The 16,208-nt window shown below is 60.1% G+C and overlaps 1 protein-coding gene across 10 annotated transcripts in view; it reads right to left on the reverse strand.

The window, feature by feature from the left end:
- The window catches only part of SYT7 (synaptotagmin 7), a 64,079-nt gene that overhangs the window by 19,471 nt on the left and 28,400 nt on the right, over window positions 1-16,208 (reverse strand). The window contains exons 3-8 of one of the 10 annotated variants that reach the window (XM_060176299.1): window positions 15,153-15,232; window positions 12,364-12,495; window positions 11,280-11,501; window positions 7,753-8,073; window positions 4,449-4,571; window positions 280-415 (exon numbers count right to left, since the gene is read on the reverse strand). In XM_060176299.1, coding sequence (XP_060032282.1) covers window positions 280-415; window positions 4,449-4,571; window positions 7,753-8,073; window positions 11,280-11,501; window positions 12,364-12,495; window positions 15,153-15,232 — 1,014 coding nt within the window. Of the gene's footprint in view, window positions 1-279; window positions 416-4,448; window positions 4,572-7,752; window positions 8,125-11,279; window positions 11,502-12,363; window positions 12,496-15,152; window positions 15,233-16,208 lie in introns of all 10 variants that reach the window. The other 9 variants (XM_060176298.1, XM_060176300.1, XM_060176301.1 and 6 more) reach the window with 9 other exon arrangements.

Consider the following 16,208-nt stretch of genomic DNA (forward strand, 5'->3'; position numbering starts at 1 on the left):
GTCCTCTGTCCACTACCTTTCTCTTCCTGGATCCTACAAATACATCACCTGAGCAGGTTTTCTGAGCTGCCTGCTCTTCCCCCCCCCCAAAAAAAAAAGAATAGGCCTTCTTATTCACACTTGACAAGTGGGGAAACTGAGCACAGAGGTCTGGAGCCAGGCCAGGCTCACTCAGCCACCAAGCTGGTTCCCTTTCCCAAGGGGACAGTGTCAGCCTGTCCATATTTCCCCTCACCCCCAACCCTGGCTGCGGCCCAGGGGCCTCCCCCAGCTTCTCACCATGAGCATCTCGCTGGTGAGGGAGTTGACGAGGTCCGACACAGAGGAGCGGGGCTCGGTCCTGCGGTCAGACTCATCGTGGGGCGTCTGTCCTGGCACCGGGGCTGTGTTTACTGCCTTCCCACCTGGAGGCAACCTGGGGGGGAGGGGGTCCGATGAGCAGGGCTCAGGTGTGGAGCTGGGTACTCAGGGCCTGGGGTGGCCAGACCCCACTGAAACCCGGGGCGGCACCTCGATCTTGCCTTCTAGGAGGGCTGGTGACATCAAGTCAGGTGCTCAGCACCCTGCCTTGCAACCAATATTCCCAGCTTGTACTCCTAGGCTGATGGGACCTGCCTGCTTCCATGGGTGCCATCTTAGTGGGTGCTTCCACTCCCCCCACCATTCCTGCCACCACTCAATGGGATCTCTGAGTGTCCTTCCTCTGCCTGGGGGTGGGGTAGGCCCCATGGGGGTGTGTCCAAGAGGGTCCCTTTGTGTCTCTGGAAGGCTTGCCTGTTCCTGTACAGGCTTCTGAGACCAAGCTGGTGAGGCTGGAACCACACAGCTATGGAAGGAAGAACTTTGTAGAGTACTGAGTCTCTCTTTCTGAGCCACCCATGTGTGCATGCCCCAAACTCACTGAGATTCAAACCTTCTGGCTGGGGGGGAGGGGGCGTAGGGCAGCGTGTGTCTCCCCACCACATCCCAGCTACTCAGCACCCATCATGCTCCCACTCTGAGGACTGCACTTGTGAGAGGGATCTGAATCAGGGTCTGAGAAAGAAGGAATGCACTCAGGAAGCCCTGCCTGAATCCCAGCTCTGAACCGTTTCCCTGGCTTCCTGCAGCTGGAGTTCAGGAAGGGCCCCATCAGAGCCTGCCTGCCCCTGCCCTGGACCAGGCTGGAACATTCCATGAGGAGGAGGGTGACAGGTTGGGGGTGGGCATCAAGGAGGAAGATCCGGGCAGACGGCAGCAGGGGACAGGACCACCGGCTATGACAGAACAGCTTGGACACCACTGGAGCCACACACACACACTCAGGCTGACAGACGCCATGGCCTTCGGTGGGGACCAGCCATCAGCACACAGGGCAGGCCAAGGCAGGCACAGAATGACATGCATGGGGGGCAACAGGTCCTGGTGGACAGACGCCAGGTACACACACACACACACACACACACACACACAAACACACACACACAGAGATACAAACACACACCACACAGATACACACAAAAATACAGACACACACCATATAGATACACACACAGATATAGACACACACACACACACACATACACACACATACATAGTGCAAGTCAGCAAGAGCAGTGAGGGTACACGCCAACACCAGGAGCAGGAGACACATCTGGCAGGGAGGGGACGGACCCAGGCATGCCAAGGTGTGCATGGAAAACAGGACAGATTGCCATGAGAAAAAAAAATGGGGAGGAGAGCAGTTTCGGGGGCAGGCACCCCAAGAACAGGATGCATGGGGGTACACTGAAACACCCTACCCCCACCTTCTTGACCTCGGTGGGGTGGGGACACACCTGAGGATGCCCCCCCCCAGCCACAGAGTGCACCACACACGCCACATGGACACACACGCATGGACACGTGCTCACACAGACAGGCGGGCGAGGGGAGGAAGAGGAGACGGAAATAGCTGGAGAGGTAAAGTCAGGTTAAAAATAGAGCGGAGAGGCGGAGAGTGCGGGACTGACGGCTGGAGGTATGAGAGTCGGCGGCGTCCTGGCCACGCAGAGCAGCCTGGGAAAAGACGGTCCCCCCCTCATGCCTCCTGCCCCCATGGAGGTCACAGGACCCAGAGAGGCAGGGAGGTAGGGGCACAGATGGGCAGAGGGGAGGCGGAGGGGCCTGTCGCTGGCCTGAGGACATGCCTGTGAGGAGCAGATGGGAGGAAGGAGAGAGACAGAGACAGAGAGATACATAGAGACAGAGGGAGCCAAGAAAGGTTAGTTGGAGACGAGTGAAGGCTGCTGGGTGGCCGAGGGGACAGGAGCAAGGCAGAGAGGAGGCGGTACACACACACCAGGACAGAAGAAACATGGCGGCTTTGGGCACAGAGAGTGATGGGGGTGGCCAGGTCCCTGACCTGCACCCCAGGGTGGGGATGGGGTCATGGTGGAGACCATTTGGATCCCGAGGAGCAATGGGTGGCAGTGATGGGGGGGAGCATGGAGGTGGCAATGGGTGGGCTGAGCGAGCTGTAGGGGCCCAGGTGTCCCTCCCTCCTGCATCCAAGAGCATTTTGTAATTCTTGGGGGATCACCAGACTGAAGTTTGGGGCTGGTAGGGGGTACTTCAGAACCCTGGCATCCTAGGAGCTGGGGTGCAGTGATCATCCTCCCACCAGCCTGTCTGTCCCTGAGGTTGCGGCTGACTGGCTTAGGGGACCAATGATGTCCCTGGCGGTATGCCGTGGTCACCCGGAGCTTATCAAGGGGAGACTTCTGTCCACCAGTCAGGGTGGGGTGGGGGGGGGCTGGGGCAGAAGGGCAGACCCTGCATCTGGAGGCAGATGCTGAAGAGAAAGGGGACCCAAATTCCAAGTTCTAAGGATGCAGAGAATGGGGAGCCCTGGATGGCACTGCCCGCTGGGGGAGCAATATCAATCTAAATCCAGGGGTGCAGCGTGTGTGGATGGAAGAACTCAACCCTGCCACCTCCCCCCAGAAGTCACCCCACAGGCCATGAGGAATGAGTGCCCAGAGTGGGGTGGACAGAGAGTGACCAGGTGGGGATGAAGTGTGTGTGGGGGTGTCTGGTTAGGAAAGCCAGGCTAAGCTGGAAGTGGGCCCTGGGGCCCCCCACCTCCACACCCACCTTCCCCAGGAAGGTGTGCCTGGTGTGTGTGGGGGATGCAGGGGGCACAAGCTGATGTCAGGATCAGAAGGGATGGATGTGTGTGAAAATATGGAGTGAGACCAGAGTGGCAAGGAGGTAAAAATAGGCGACGGGTGAGAATGGAGAGGCTCATTAACACGGGGGTAATGGGAACCTCGGTTCAGCCCACACCTGCTCCCTCACGCTTCACACCTTCTCAAGAGCTCAGGCCTCAGCAGTCTCCCAAAGACTGTATGGAGGGCTGAGTGCAAGCTACCTGAACTGGCTGACTCTCCACCTTACTCCTGAGTGTGGGACAGAGCAGGGACAGAGCTAAGGACAGGCCCCTCCTGGCCCCCAGGGCTTCAGCTCACGGTCCACCAGTTGCCCGCCTCCAGGCTGGCTCCCTCAGTCATAGCTCAGCCTGGCAGAGCCAGAAGGGTCCCCGTCCATCCACTCTTGCCCCAGACAGACAGGACACATGCCCAGGAAACAGATGGACCTGCCCCCATATTCAGAGCCAGAAGTAGGAGGGGTGGCATCTGGCGACAGGACCCTCACCCCATGGCACAAGTCTGCCCCTCTCTCCACTGCAGGGGTGCAGCTGGCCTGCTGTGGTGATGGTGCCTGAGCCCTGGGACCGGCACTCTGCCCTGTGTCTCACCCCCACCCCTGCTGCCATGGCCAAGGTCACATACATTTGAATGTCTAGCCTGTGCTGTGGTCACACAGGCTCCCTGGTCCCTCAGGGCCAGTATGGGGACGCCTGAGCCCTGCACCCACACATCTCTGTCCTCTGTCCTCTCCTGGGACTCAGCACTGCCTTTCTGGTTCTTACTGGACACTGGACTCCTCCCAAGACCCTCCCTTCCAGGGTGGTGGTGGTGGTGGGGATCCTCTTCCATCAGCAGAGCAGTGGGGTCATGCCCTGTGGGGGTGTACAAGTCACCCCACGGGGCCTCCAGGCCAAAGGGAGGTTGGGGTGGCGGGGATGAGGGACTGTGGGCTGGTGCCCTCTCCCTGACATCCCCCCCTGCCCACCAACCACCAAAGAAACAGGGGTTTCTGGCTGGGGGGAGGGGGACAGAGATGAAAGATGAGGTGCAGGGCAGCCAAGCGAGATGGGGAGGAGGCTGACTGCTCCGGGCAGGTGGGGGCAAGCAGCCCAGGGAGCAGGCTTGATCCAGAATGGTCCCAGGACCTTGGAGGCCTCAGAACCCAGAAACCCCCCCGGGGGGTTGGGCATGTGGCCGGGGAGGGGCTGTCCACGGCCCCAGTGTCCGCTGACTGGTCCGGCCACGCCTCCTCTTTGCTGCTGCTGTCGCCGCTCGTACCTCTTGTCCCCCTGAGCGTTCTGGTTCTGCTGGGTTCCTGGGTTTTGCAGGTCAGGGATACTGGCAAAGTCATCCTGCTCCGAAAGCCCTAAGACCAAGGATAGCACCACCATCCGGCCTTCCCTGCCCCGGGGTGGGCAGCCCACCAGCCAGGGGGAAGCAGGAGGCCCCGGGAGGGCAGCGGGGGGGGGGGAGGGAAGGAGAGAGAGAGACAGAGACAGAGACAGAGACAAAAACAGCGTGAGAAACTGGTCCTGCAGGAGAGAATCCAAACTTCAGCAAGGAGGGAGGGGACAGGGATTGGGGGGGGATTGCCTGGTGCCAAAGCCATCTTCTAAGGGGTGACCCCAGGGCTGGGCACTGCCTGCCCACATGGGGTGAGATGGGGGAGAAGGCTGAAGGGGGTACAGCCCCCGCCCCAGACATGGCAGACCCCCAAGGCTCCTTCACTTCCACCGGACAAAGGCCAGCAGCTACTCCTTCTGACCATGGGCCCCTGGGAGAAGAGGGAGGGTATCCAGCCAGCTTGCTTGGGGGAAATTTCAGGTGGAGCTGGGCCAGTGGAAAGGTCTCAGAAAGGCAGGAAATCTGATGGGCGCCATGCTTCGTGTTTTTTGGATCCTTTTTTCTGCCAGGAGCGAGCTAGTTCTTTATGCCAGGAGCTAGCTCCCCATCCCAGGCCCCAGCCCCTAGAAGTGGCCTGGCTGTGCTAGGCCCTGGTTGTTTCCCTTTCCTGAGAATCCAGAGAAGTGCCACAGCCCTAGGGCCATGACCCCAGGGTCCAGTTCAGAAGTCTGTGTTTGCCTCCGGAGGTGGCTGGCAGAGAGCAGAAGTGGAGAGAGCAAAGGCATTTGGGCAGCTGGCAGGACAGGCAGACAGAACAGGCAGACAGGACAGGTGAGGACCACTTGGAGCTGACAAGGTAGCCAAGTGTGGGCCCAGAAGTCCAGGGGTGACGCTGTTGGGGTGGGAGGAGCAGGAGACATTCTCAGATGAGAGATGTCAGGGATCATTTGTACATTTCAGGGCTGGAAGGTGGTCCGCTGACCCTCATAGCTCTGTGTCTATGGGCCTTTTCAGGGTGCTCTGGGGAACCCCTCTGGGCACAGGAAAACAGGCAGTTTGGACGGGGCAGGCATTAGTGTGGGTCTCTGGAAGGACGGGTTCTCATGAGTGGCTGGGCAAGTGGCTCTGAGGATAGAAGCTGAAGCCCCGGGTTCAATTCTTGGCATGGCTTATGATGGAGCAATGCTCTGGCCTCTCATTCTTTCTCTTTTTCATAAAACACATCAGTCTTCAACTGCCCAAGGAAAAGACAGCGAGTCTGATGGAAGCTTCCAGAAGCCAGGCAGGCACTACAGAATCAGGAAGTCAGCCTCTTCAGTCACGGTCCAGGAGCCTCTGGCTTATTGGAAGAGCAGGACACGTTGTCACAAAGGGCACCGGGTCACTAGAGGAACGGTCATACCCTCTGAGGCTGGCGCTGGCCTCTGACTTGGGGACAACGACCCTCTGCCTCCTTCAGGGCCGGCCTTTGTTCTCTGCCCATCGGCACTGTGTGAGATTTGGTAAAATTCCATTTGTCTGCCTGGGAGCTGGTGGAGCTGGGGGAAGGCAAACCCAAGGAAAGCAGCATGTTTTTCCCTGGTTAATGCATTTTTCAGAGATTTTTCCTTTGGCTCTTCTTGAAAACAAAACGGCTTCTCTGTCTAAATCCTCAATTTGTCATTCTTTGGAAGCAGGTCGAATTGGGAGGTCACACCCATTAAGGGGGAAAGCCTCCCTCCCTCAAGAAGGGAGTGGGATCTTGGTGCGGGGGCGGGGGGATCTTGGGATCTTGCTCCAGTATTTGGTCCCAGCTTGGGGCTCCTTTTGGGTGAGGCCCACACACTCAGAAAGGCTGGTCTTTTGTTTCCCCCAGAGCACTGCTCACCTCTGGCTTATGGTGGTGCTGGGGATTGAACCTGGGACCTTTGGTGTCTCAGGCATGAAAAAGGCTCTTTGCCTACCTAACCCCTGTGCTACCTCCCCAGCCCTAAGGCTGGTCTATTTTAAAATGTGATTGAGTCCATCTTGAGGACCCCTCCAGGATTAAAAGCCTGGCTCTTGATAGAAAAAAGGTGCTGAGCCCAGCTGGGAGGTGGGGGAACAAGTGGAAGAGGCGTGTGGGGGCAGCTGGGATGAGATCCAGAGGGGGCAGTCGGCCTGGAGGTGGGGATGAAGGAAGCAGACACATAGCTGTCTGAGTCAGATCCCAACTGGTGTCCTGGTGTCCTGGGACTGGGATTCGGGGGAGTCCCAGCATAGGTGCTGCCCCAATCTTCTAAGCAGAGCTGCCCGAAGCATGTCCTGGCCAGCAGGGGGTGGGAGGCACGGGCCACCCAGGGCTGCAGAAGGCAGGCATGGTGGAGTCTCTTCTGTCCGGGGGGATGGGGCAGTGCTCCAGTCTGCCCCCGATCCTGGGCTTGGGGTCTTAGGGATCCACGCCCACCAGCAGAACCCACATTGTGCTAATGAACGAGCTGAAGGCCTTGGCCTCCCCCTTCCTCCTCTCCCAGGCTCCTGCTCCTTGAAAAGTGCTCCCAGGGAAGGATGGGCATCAGCCCTGGAGCCTGGAATGAAGGTCACGTTAGGGCGGACAGAGAGAGGAGGCAGTGGTGATGTCGGGAGGGGGTTTGGCAAAAGTCCAGAGAGACATGAGGGGGTGACTTGCCAGTGAGGGTGGGGCGGGGGTATACCGGGGAGGTAGGGGGGGCTTTGTGGTTGAGCCTCTAATCTGGACAGTGAAAGGTTCTAGAGACCCGGGGGCTGGGGGTATCCAAGGCTTGTCCTCTGGGGATGGATCATTCTATGTGTGGGAGGACAGGTGGCAGCAAAAGGTCACACAGAGAGGACAGGGGACAGGAGACATGAGAAGGGGCAGGAAGGGGAGAAGAGTCCAATTACAGGGGAGAGACTGGCCTAGGAAACCAGTGGAAGGGAGAGGAGGCTGGGAGGGATGAAGGAGGGGAGGACGATGGTCTGGGACTGAAGTAACAACCTCTAGAGTCTCTCTCTCTTTGGTGTATGTATGTGTGTGTGTGGGATTTTCCAAGCCCTGCAAGCAATCAAAGAAGGGTCTAATATGAATCCTTCCACAAGGGCCTGAGGTGCTGGTGCCCCAAGAGGGTGTGGAAGTGGTATGTCCAGTTGGCTAGACACACAGCCCAGTGCTGGGGTGTTCTGGGATGGGGGGGTGAGGGAAGAAAGAGGCTGGGTCAGGGGGAGGTGGGGGCTGGCCGCTCAGGGTGGGAGGGGGACTTACAGGAAGGATTTCATGTCCAAGCCTCGGTTTCGAATCTGCCCCACCATGTGGTCCCAGCTGCCCGGGTTGGAGCTGGAGCTGCGGCTGCCGGCAGCCCGGTACTTGGAGCCTGCTGTGGCGCCCTGCCGAGCCTGGCCACGGCTGTAGGCCCGGGGGTTGGGGCCGGGCGCCGAGGCCGCATGGGCCTGCAGCTGCCCCAGACTCTGGCTGGTGGTGGGCTGGCTGGGCGGCCGGCCCCGCTGGTGCTGGCTCAGCGGCTGCTGCAGACTCTGCTGCCGCATCAGGGTTCGGGGTCGTTGGCATTTCGGCTCTCCCGTGGAGCTGGGAATAGACTCAAGGGTAGTGGCCGTGGACAGGGTGGAGTCCTCGAAACTTGGGGCGGAGGTGGAAAGGAGAGAAAGGAGAAGCAGGTGAAGGGATCACAGTGGAGGAGCAGACAGGCCCCCGGGCAGGGCGCGCTTGGCCGGACCCCGCCAGACCTCCATCACAGGCGTCGCCTCCTCTCAGCCCGCGACCACCCTAGGACCCCCTCCCGCCGGCCCCCCTGTCCTGGGCCGACCTCTCTGCGGGTCTGAGGGGGCCCTGTGAGCAGAAGCCGAGGCCATGGCTGCATGGTGAAGGCGTCCTGGCCTGTCCTCTGGAGTGGGAGCCGGGGACCCCGTGGAATGTGCCTCCACTGTGCTGATGCTACCACGGGCCTTTGGCAGAGCTGCCCAGGACTAGGCGAGAGAGGAGCACGGAGGGAGGACAAAGGCAGGGTTGGGGGTGGGTTATCCTTAGCTGCCTAGGACTCTGGGGTGAGGTCTCTGCCTGCCTTTCTAGTTTCAGAAGAGTTCTGTGGTTCAGTGTTCTTTCCTGACGTCTGGGGAGGGGACCCAGGAATGGTGAGAAATCTCCCACTTGTGCTGTGCTGTCAGAGCTCCAGCGGTGGGCAGGGAGTCACCTAGACTCTGCTATCTACAGAGAGGGTGGCCCCAACCTCTGAAAAACGCTGACCTTGGCAGGCCAGGTGGTGGTACACCCAGCAGAGCATACACATGCCCAAGGACCACGGCTGAAGGCCCTGGTTCCCATTTGCAGGGGGTGTGGGGGAAGCTTCACAAGTTGTGAAGCAATGTTGCAGGTATCTCTCTTTCTCTTCTCTCTCTCTCTCTCTTTCTCTATTTCTCTCTATGAAAAAAAAACATCTAAAAAAGGGTGAAGGCAGAATGCTGGTCTTGAGGAGATAAGTCACAGGTGGGGACAGGGAGACCTGAAATCCAGAACCTTCTCTGCCGCTTCCTAGTGATGGGTCTTTGGCAAACTGGGTCCGCCTCTCAGTGTCCCCATCTATAGAAATCATCTCCAGTGGCCAGAAAGACCTAGAGAGGTCAGGCCAGGGATAGATGGTTAGTCAGTGCCCCCCCCCCCCAGCCAGTGGCAGTGGGTGGGGCAGGGGAGGGCAAAGCAGATGGTGGTTGGAGCCATCAGTCTTCCTGCGGAACTGCCTAACAGCCTTGTTCCCTGGCCAGAGCCTCGGTGAGTCCGGCCTCCTCTCTGTCTGTCCCTTTCTGCCGTCTCCAATCGAATGGTCCAGAACAGAGGCTGGCAAACTGTGGGCCATGGGCCGTATCTGCCCTCTCCCTGCAATCCCCACCTGACTTTGGAAATAAAGTTTTATTGGGACACAGCCACCATCACCGATTTAGAATCTATTGTAGTCAGGGGGCAGCCATGGGCCGAATCACTAACAGAGACCCCTGTGCAACTGGCAAAGACTCAATGCGTATGTGCTGCCCGGCCCCTTATAGAGAAAGTCTGCCAGCATCCTGGTCTGGGCCCCTGGGCTGCCCGGGATGGAGGCGGAGTAGGGGGGTGAAGGCCCTTGGAACCGCTTTCACCACTGCAGCCGGACCTCAGCTCAGCTCACCCCCTGACCTACCCCAGGAACCAAAGGTGGACAGTTAGGCTGCCCCTGTGGGCAGAGAGAGGGAGAGAGAGAGAGAGAGAGGGAAAAGAATGAGAGTAAAGAGGGAGAGAAAGTCAGAGAATAGCAAGAGAATGAAAGAGAGAGAAAGAAAAAGCAAAACATGGGTCTTGGAGAGGGCAGCAGCTGTGTCTGGCTCAGGACTGGCATGGAGCTGGGCCGGGTAGGCCCAGTGCTCCCTGGGGGTGGGTAGGGCAGGGAGAGGTGGGGAGAGAAGGGCAACGCATGGATGGCCACCGCCTCCTCCTTGCTGACCTCATTTTGGTTTCCTATCACATCCAAAATTAGTCCAATTTACAACCTCTCAGTCACAGGAAACTAAAATTGGTTCCTCCAGGCCTGAAGCCAGCAGGGACGGAGGCCTCAGCCAGTCTGGAGTCTGCGGCCGGGTGGCCAGGGAGGGCAGGAGGCAGGGAGGCCGGGATGGCTCTCTGGTGGGGTGTGCATGTGCTCCACCTCCAGGGTCCTCCTGAGGCCCTGTGGCTGTGGGGACACAGGCCAGCATGTGAGTGAGGTCTCTCACTGTGGCCCTTGGGGGAGGGGTCCCTGTGGTGGGAACTATGGGGCTTCCGAAAAGAGGCGTTTCATGAAGCCCACTAGGCAGCCCAGCAGGGAAGAAGTGGTGTCTAGGCAAGAGGGGCTGCTCCATCTCAGGGAAGGAGCTTTGTCCCAATGGGTGAGAAGAGTCACAGCTCTGGACAGGCTGTGAGCAAATGGAAGGTTCTAGAAGCCATGGTGAGAGGTAAGGAAAAGTCTGGTGTGTGTGTGTGTGTGTGTTTGGGGGTGTATGGGGCACATCACTCTCTGTTGAGCACAGGGGTCACCTACATCTATCACCCCAAAGTGGTGTATGACTGACCAGCTCAGACAGACATGAGACAGGACATGGCTCTTCTGTCCAAGGCCCACACCCCCCTAGGAAGAAAAGGGCAGCTAGCTGGGGCTCAAGAACCCAACCTCCATGGGCATGCCATCCCCACAGCTGATGGGGGACAACTCACTGACCAAGACTAGGACAGCCAGTGGGGGTGGCTGAGATGAGGATGGACCAATGGCTTGGGGACAGGGTGTGAGTGAACGGAAGGACAAGTCAATGGAGCCATTTGATGGTCAAGAATGGGGAGGCTCAACTCTGGGTCTAGAGCCATCTGCTGGTATGAAGAGGGAAGGCAGGGTGACTGGTGAGTGGGAAGAGAAGAGAGGGCCAGGCCACCCCAGGGTGGTATGGTCCAATGGCTGAACAGGCCTGGTTGAGATGGGGCGGCCAGATGAAGAGAATGGGGTGCCCCCAGGAAGTGGGGGGGGGTGAGACTGCCCCCCTTCTGGGGGGGTGGCAGGAGATGAAATGGCCTACTGACTGACGAAGAGAGTGACTGGCGAAGAGAGAGACGGATGGGGCGTCAGTGACACCGGATGAGTGGCCTGGCTGTGCCGGGTGGTGGGAGGGTGGGATGAGCCAGAGGGCCGAGGACGGCACCTCTGGGGGCAGCAGCGGGCATGCCAGGGGTCCCGCTGTCCACCGTGGCAGGAGCGCGGGCCTGGGCGTTGGCACATGACTCACTTGGACAAGTTGAGCTTCCCTGCGGCCAGGTGGCTCTGCACCGTCCGCCAGCGGCCTCTCCCCGCCTTGCCGCTGCTGCCCGGCGCGCTGGGGGCAGCCCCGCCGCCGCTTCTTGAGGCGTCCTCTCCGGGCGGCACCGCTGGCTTCTCCCCCAACCGGCCTTCCCGCTCCACCGCCAGCCCTGCCGCGGCGGCCACTTTAGCGCTGGCCAGGAGGGAGCCACTGCGGGCCGCCGGACCAGAGGGGCACCGGGGGTGGCGGTGGGGGAGAGAGGGCAGGCCACACGTGGGGGTGGGGGTGAGGGAGGGTTGGAAGAGGAGGAGAAAAAACAATCACAGATAAAAGGAAGAGAGAGACAGCGGAGAGAGGAGGAGAGAGACAGACGGACAAGAGACAGACAGAGAGAGAGAGAGAGAGATCAGCACTGCAAATGGGTTTTAACAGCGGAGCCTGCAGAGAGGAGAGAGGGAGGCGCGGTGGGGAGGGACCGGGTGGGCTGGAGGGGGGTCGGGGAGGGGTGGGGTCGGAGAACAACGCACCACGACAGGAGGGGGGGCCCCTCCCCACCGCCTGGGGCAGGGGCGGCAGGGGTGGGGGGAGGGCAGCCACCTCCAACTCTATCCCACAGGACAACGAAGGGTTAACGACGGAGGAAGAGCGGGCTGTCCAGGCCAGGAGGCCCCCAGGCAGGGAGAGAGAGAAAGCCAAGTTAGTCAGAGTCCATCACCACCACCACCATCACCACCACCGCAGACCACCGACCACCACCACCACCACCAGCAGCCAGGCCAGCAGCCAGCACACAGCAGGAAGCCACAAGCGGCGAGGGGGGACCGAAAACGGGCAACCCGTCCTGACTGCAGAGGGGTGGGGTGGGGGCCGGGGACAGCTGGGGGGCCCTGGGGGCGGGGGGAGGGCAGGCAGGCCAGGGGCAAAGGGGGGGCAGGAGGGGTTGCTCGTCTCCACGGTCAGCCTGCCCGTGGGGTGCAGGGGTGGAGGGGTGGGGAGAGGAGGGGACGGGAGAAGTGAGAGGCGGGAAGGGGTGCGCGGAGACACATGATCAAACCAGGTTAAAGTCACTCACTTGAGGGACAGTCGTGGGTCGCCATAAGGGGCGTAGGGTGAAATGTTTAGAATAAACTCCTTGGGAGGGTAGGAGCTCCATTTCTGCTGCACTGTGCTCTCATTGTTATTCCAAAAGTCTCTGTCTAGATCACTGGAGGGGCAGAGAGAGAGGGGAGAAAAACAGGGAGATACAAGAAGAAACCGGAAGTGCCAGTCCTGTGGGGGACCGGGAGGGGTGGGGACAGAGGGGACAGGGGACCCCGGGCAGGGTGTGCTCCTGCAGGAGGAAGAGAGGACACGCCGTGGGCACGCTCGCAGCACACGCATGCGCACACACACACTCAAACCAGAGGGCGGACCGGAGCCATGGGCCTGGGAAGCTGGTGGGAGAGAGAGATACAGTGAGAGCAGGGAACCAGGAGAGGCGGGGGGGGGGGGGGGGGGGGCACCCCGGGCGGGGAGCAGGAGGACAGGGCGCTGGTTTCTGGCTGGAAAAGAGCGGAGAGGTAGATTGGCTCCCCCCTGCCTCAGTTTCCCTAACTGTCCAAGGATCAGGTTGGCTGTGGGCATATAAAGCTGTCCGCTGGCCTGCAGTGGAGGGTGGAGACCCCAATTCTGGAAGGCTCAGGCCTCTCCCCTGGTCCGTCTAACTCGGGTGGGCTACTGGGGTAGGCTCAGCTGTTTGCCTGCCTTCCTCCTTCTGTTAGCTCAGGGACCCTACCCCTCTCTCCCTGTGCCCTCTTTTCAGGGAACCCTTTGCCTCAATCTCGCCACCTTCTGCTGCATGAAGTGTGGTACTGGGAAGGAAGCTAGGCCAGAGGCACTTGGGGTGGGGAGACTGGGGGGGGTGTCTTGCCAGTGGTCAAGGGTAATAGGTTCCATCAGCTTGCCAGGAATAACCAGAGGCACAAGGATGAGAGACAGTTTGAAGGCCAAGGAAACATTCTAAAAGGTAGCCATCTGGAACTCCTTTAGGGGAGGGTCTCCAGAGAGGAGGGCAGTGGGTGGGCCCCAAGAGGGAGGGCCAGTCCCTGAACGTACATACTGGGGAGTGGGGGCTGCCCACTTCTCTCCTCCCCTAGTTTGATCCTGACCTTGGTTCTCAACCTCAGACTTGGGGACACAGGGCAGAGAGAAGCTGAGACACTGAGCCCCCACTAAGGAGACTGTGGGTGGTGTTGGGGTGGCGGGAAGGCTCCCCAGGGTGGAGATTATTGTTAAAAATGTCCCAAGGTGGGGAGCATCTCGACAGAAGACCCTAAACCACCAAATTCCTCTACAGAGGACGACACAAGATGAGACCCAGAGACGGAACATCCAAAAGGCCTCTCTCCCCTGCCCTGTCCTGGCTCCAAAATCCAGGGTGGGCCTTTTTTTGGAGGGAAAGCTGGGGAGACACCCCTTTTCACAGTCACTGTTTCCCAAATCTGCTGGCCACAGAACCCTTGACTCATGGAATAAACTTATGGGGCACCAGAGTACCGAGGAACAGTTTGGGGAACAAGGTGACCCTTGTCTTGTGGAGAAGGTCCTGAACACTTGGGTAAGCCCTGCCTCCTGCCACTCTGCCAGCTTGGGGGGCCCTGGAGCCACCTAGGATTCTGGGGACAGGGAGGCAAGAAGGGTGGGCAGAGAGCTCCTTGAGTGGTGGGGCAGGGGCTTCAGAGCCTCAGAGAGGAGGGGACGGGACGGTCCTTCTACTCTCTCACCTGTGTCAGCCCATAGAGCCTCCCCCGGCACCCCAGTGCCCACACTGTCCCCTCCCCCACCCGCTCTGGGAACCCCATCTCCCAGCAGCTCCTATTTAGGACTCCTGACCCCAGGTTAGGGTCACAGGGCAGATAGGCCCCCTGGACAGGCAGAGGGTATAGACTGGTCAGGGGACTGCCCCCCCTCCCCCAGCCCTCCCACTTTCAGATGCCCTGGGCGCCACTGCCATCCGAGACCTGCCAGCTCTACTTTGAAGGCTGGAGAGTGTGCAGCCAACCAGCTTCAAAGGCTCCCCATGGCGTCTTCAGCCTGGTCCCCACCCCCTCACCCTCACACTCCTCCCCCCAAGTCCCTGCAGCTTCTATGCAGGCCCCAGAGCAAGAGCTGAGCAACTAGGGGACAGGGGGGGGGTGGGGGGAGTCCTGGGGTAGGGGTGGGGGTCCCAAGAGTGTGGGAGTGAAGAGTGGGACAGGTGGGTTCTCTTGGGCACCCCCCACCAGAGACTTGGGGCAGAGAGTTGGCCAAGGTGTTTTTTTCAGAGCAAAATGGGGGAACCCCAGTGGCTCAGATACACACAAGGCTAGGGGTGAAGGGGTGGCGTGCAGAGACACGGGGTAACAGAAGGGAAGACCCTCTTGCTACAGCTCCCGGGCTGGCCCAGCCCATGTGTCTACCCGTTTCCAGGTCTCAGTGGCTCAGGACACGGGTGGGTTATGGGAAATGAGCCCCAGACCCACCCCCCAGGAGAGGGTCTCCTCAGCCCAGAGTCTGGGGTAGGAGCTAGAGGTAAGGAGTGCCCAGAGAGGGCATGGGGAACAGTGTGTGATAGGAGAGCTGGAGGGAAGAGCTAGCAGCCTGGCTGGGGGGCAGCCACACACAGTTGTGGGAATGGCTTGAAAAAGTGTGGGGGGAGACCCCAAATACTGTAAGGGCCTGAGGGACACAGGACTAGAGGAGATCATACCCAGGATTGACCTGGGAGTGTGTGTGTGTGTGTGTGTGTCTGTATGTGTGTGTCAGGTCTGAGCAGTGGGGAGGCCCACCCCCCCCTTGGGTGCCTGCAGGACCCCTGTCCCAAACTCGAATCCTGGCACCTACTTGATGGCCTTCTTCTCACTGCGTGTGCGCCCCGAGTCTGGTGTGCCCACCGTCTCCAAGGAGTTCTTGTAGCGTTTGCCCTGTGGGGACAGGGCCAGGGTCACGGTCACAGGTGAGGAATAGGGCTGCACCCCAGCCTCCCTGAGGTGGTCCCTGGATTTGGGGTGAGGGTGGGCCATGAACGGGCACAAGAGGGTGCCAGCTGGGTGGGATGTCAACTCTGGGACATAGCCCCCTCCTTAGTCCCCAGGAATGTCTTCCCCTCTGCCCCCCAAGCCAGGACCCTGGCCTGGCTCCCAGACTGGCATCTATCTCCCTCTGCCACAGACAGACGCCCAGCCACGTAACAGGGTCCACGTCACGGCTCCCAGATGGTGGAGGTGGCATCCTGCAGGACAAGGTTGGCAGCAGCCGGTGACGTGCATGGCGGGGGTGGGCAGAGGGCCTGGTGCCCAGTCCTGCCTGGGGACCATGTCCTCTAGTGTCGGGTTGGGGGGTGGGGAGCCCAGGGATCCAGCCCATGGCCAACCATGGCGGGGGGCGCGGCTGGGGCCTGCATAGCCTCTCAGGGCTCCAGCCCACTCGGGCAGGGGGCCAGAGCACCAAGGGGTGGGCAGGAGGCAGAGTAGGAAGGTGAGTGCCATTCACCTTCTCGGTTGCCCTGGGGTTTCTAAATTTGTCTCCTGCGGAGCCAGGCCATTAACATTCCAGGCCGCCACTACCAGCGTCCTCACACGTACCCACGGGCCACAGTGGAGTGTGTGTGTGTGTGTGTGTGGGGGGGGTTGGCTGCCTGAGGATACTGGCTGGGATGTCCCATGGAGTGAGGACAGATGGACAGATGACAGACACACACGGACACTTATCATGTGCAACACATCTCCCCAACATCCACAGTTGGGTCAGCTCCCAACAGTGGGTCAGTCTACCCTCCCTCAAAAGCCATGTTCCAGTCTGGGCTGCTCCTGCTAGCTGGGGCTCCCCCTCCCACCCCTGGGGCTGGAAAATGCATGGGGGGCTCATTTTCATTCTCCCTCCAACACCCTCATGTCTTGG

This window comes from Erinaceus europaeus, chromosome 17 (assembly GCF_950295315.1).
Source record: "Erinaceus europaeus chromosome 17, mEriEur2.1, whole genome shotgun sequence".
NCBI lineage: Eukaryota > Metazoa > Chordata > Mammalia > Eulipotyphla > Erinaceidae > Erinaceus > Erinaceus europaeus.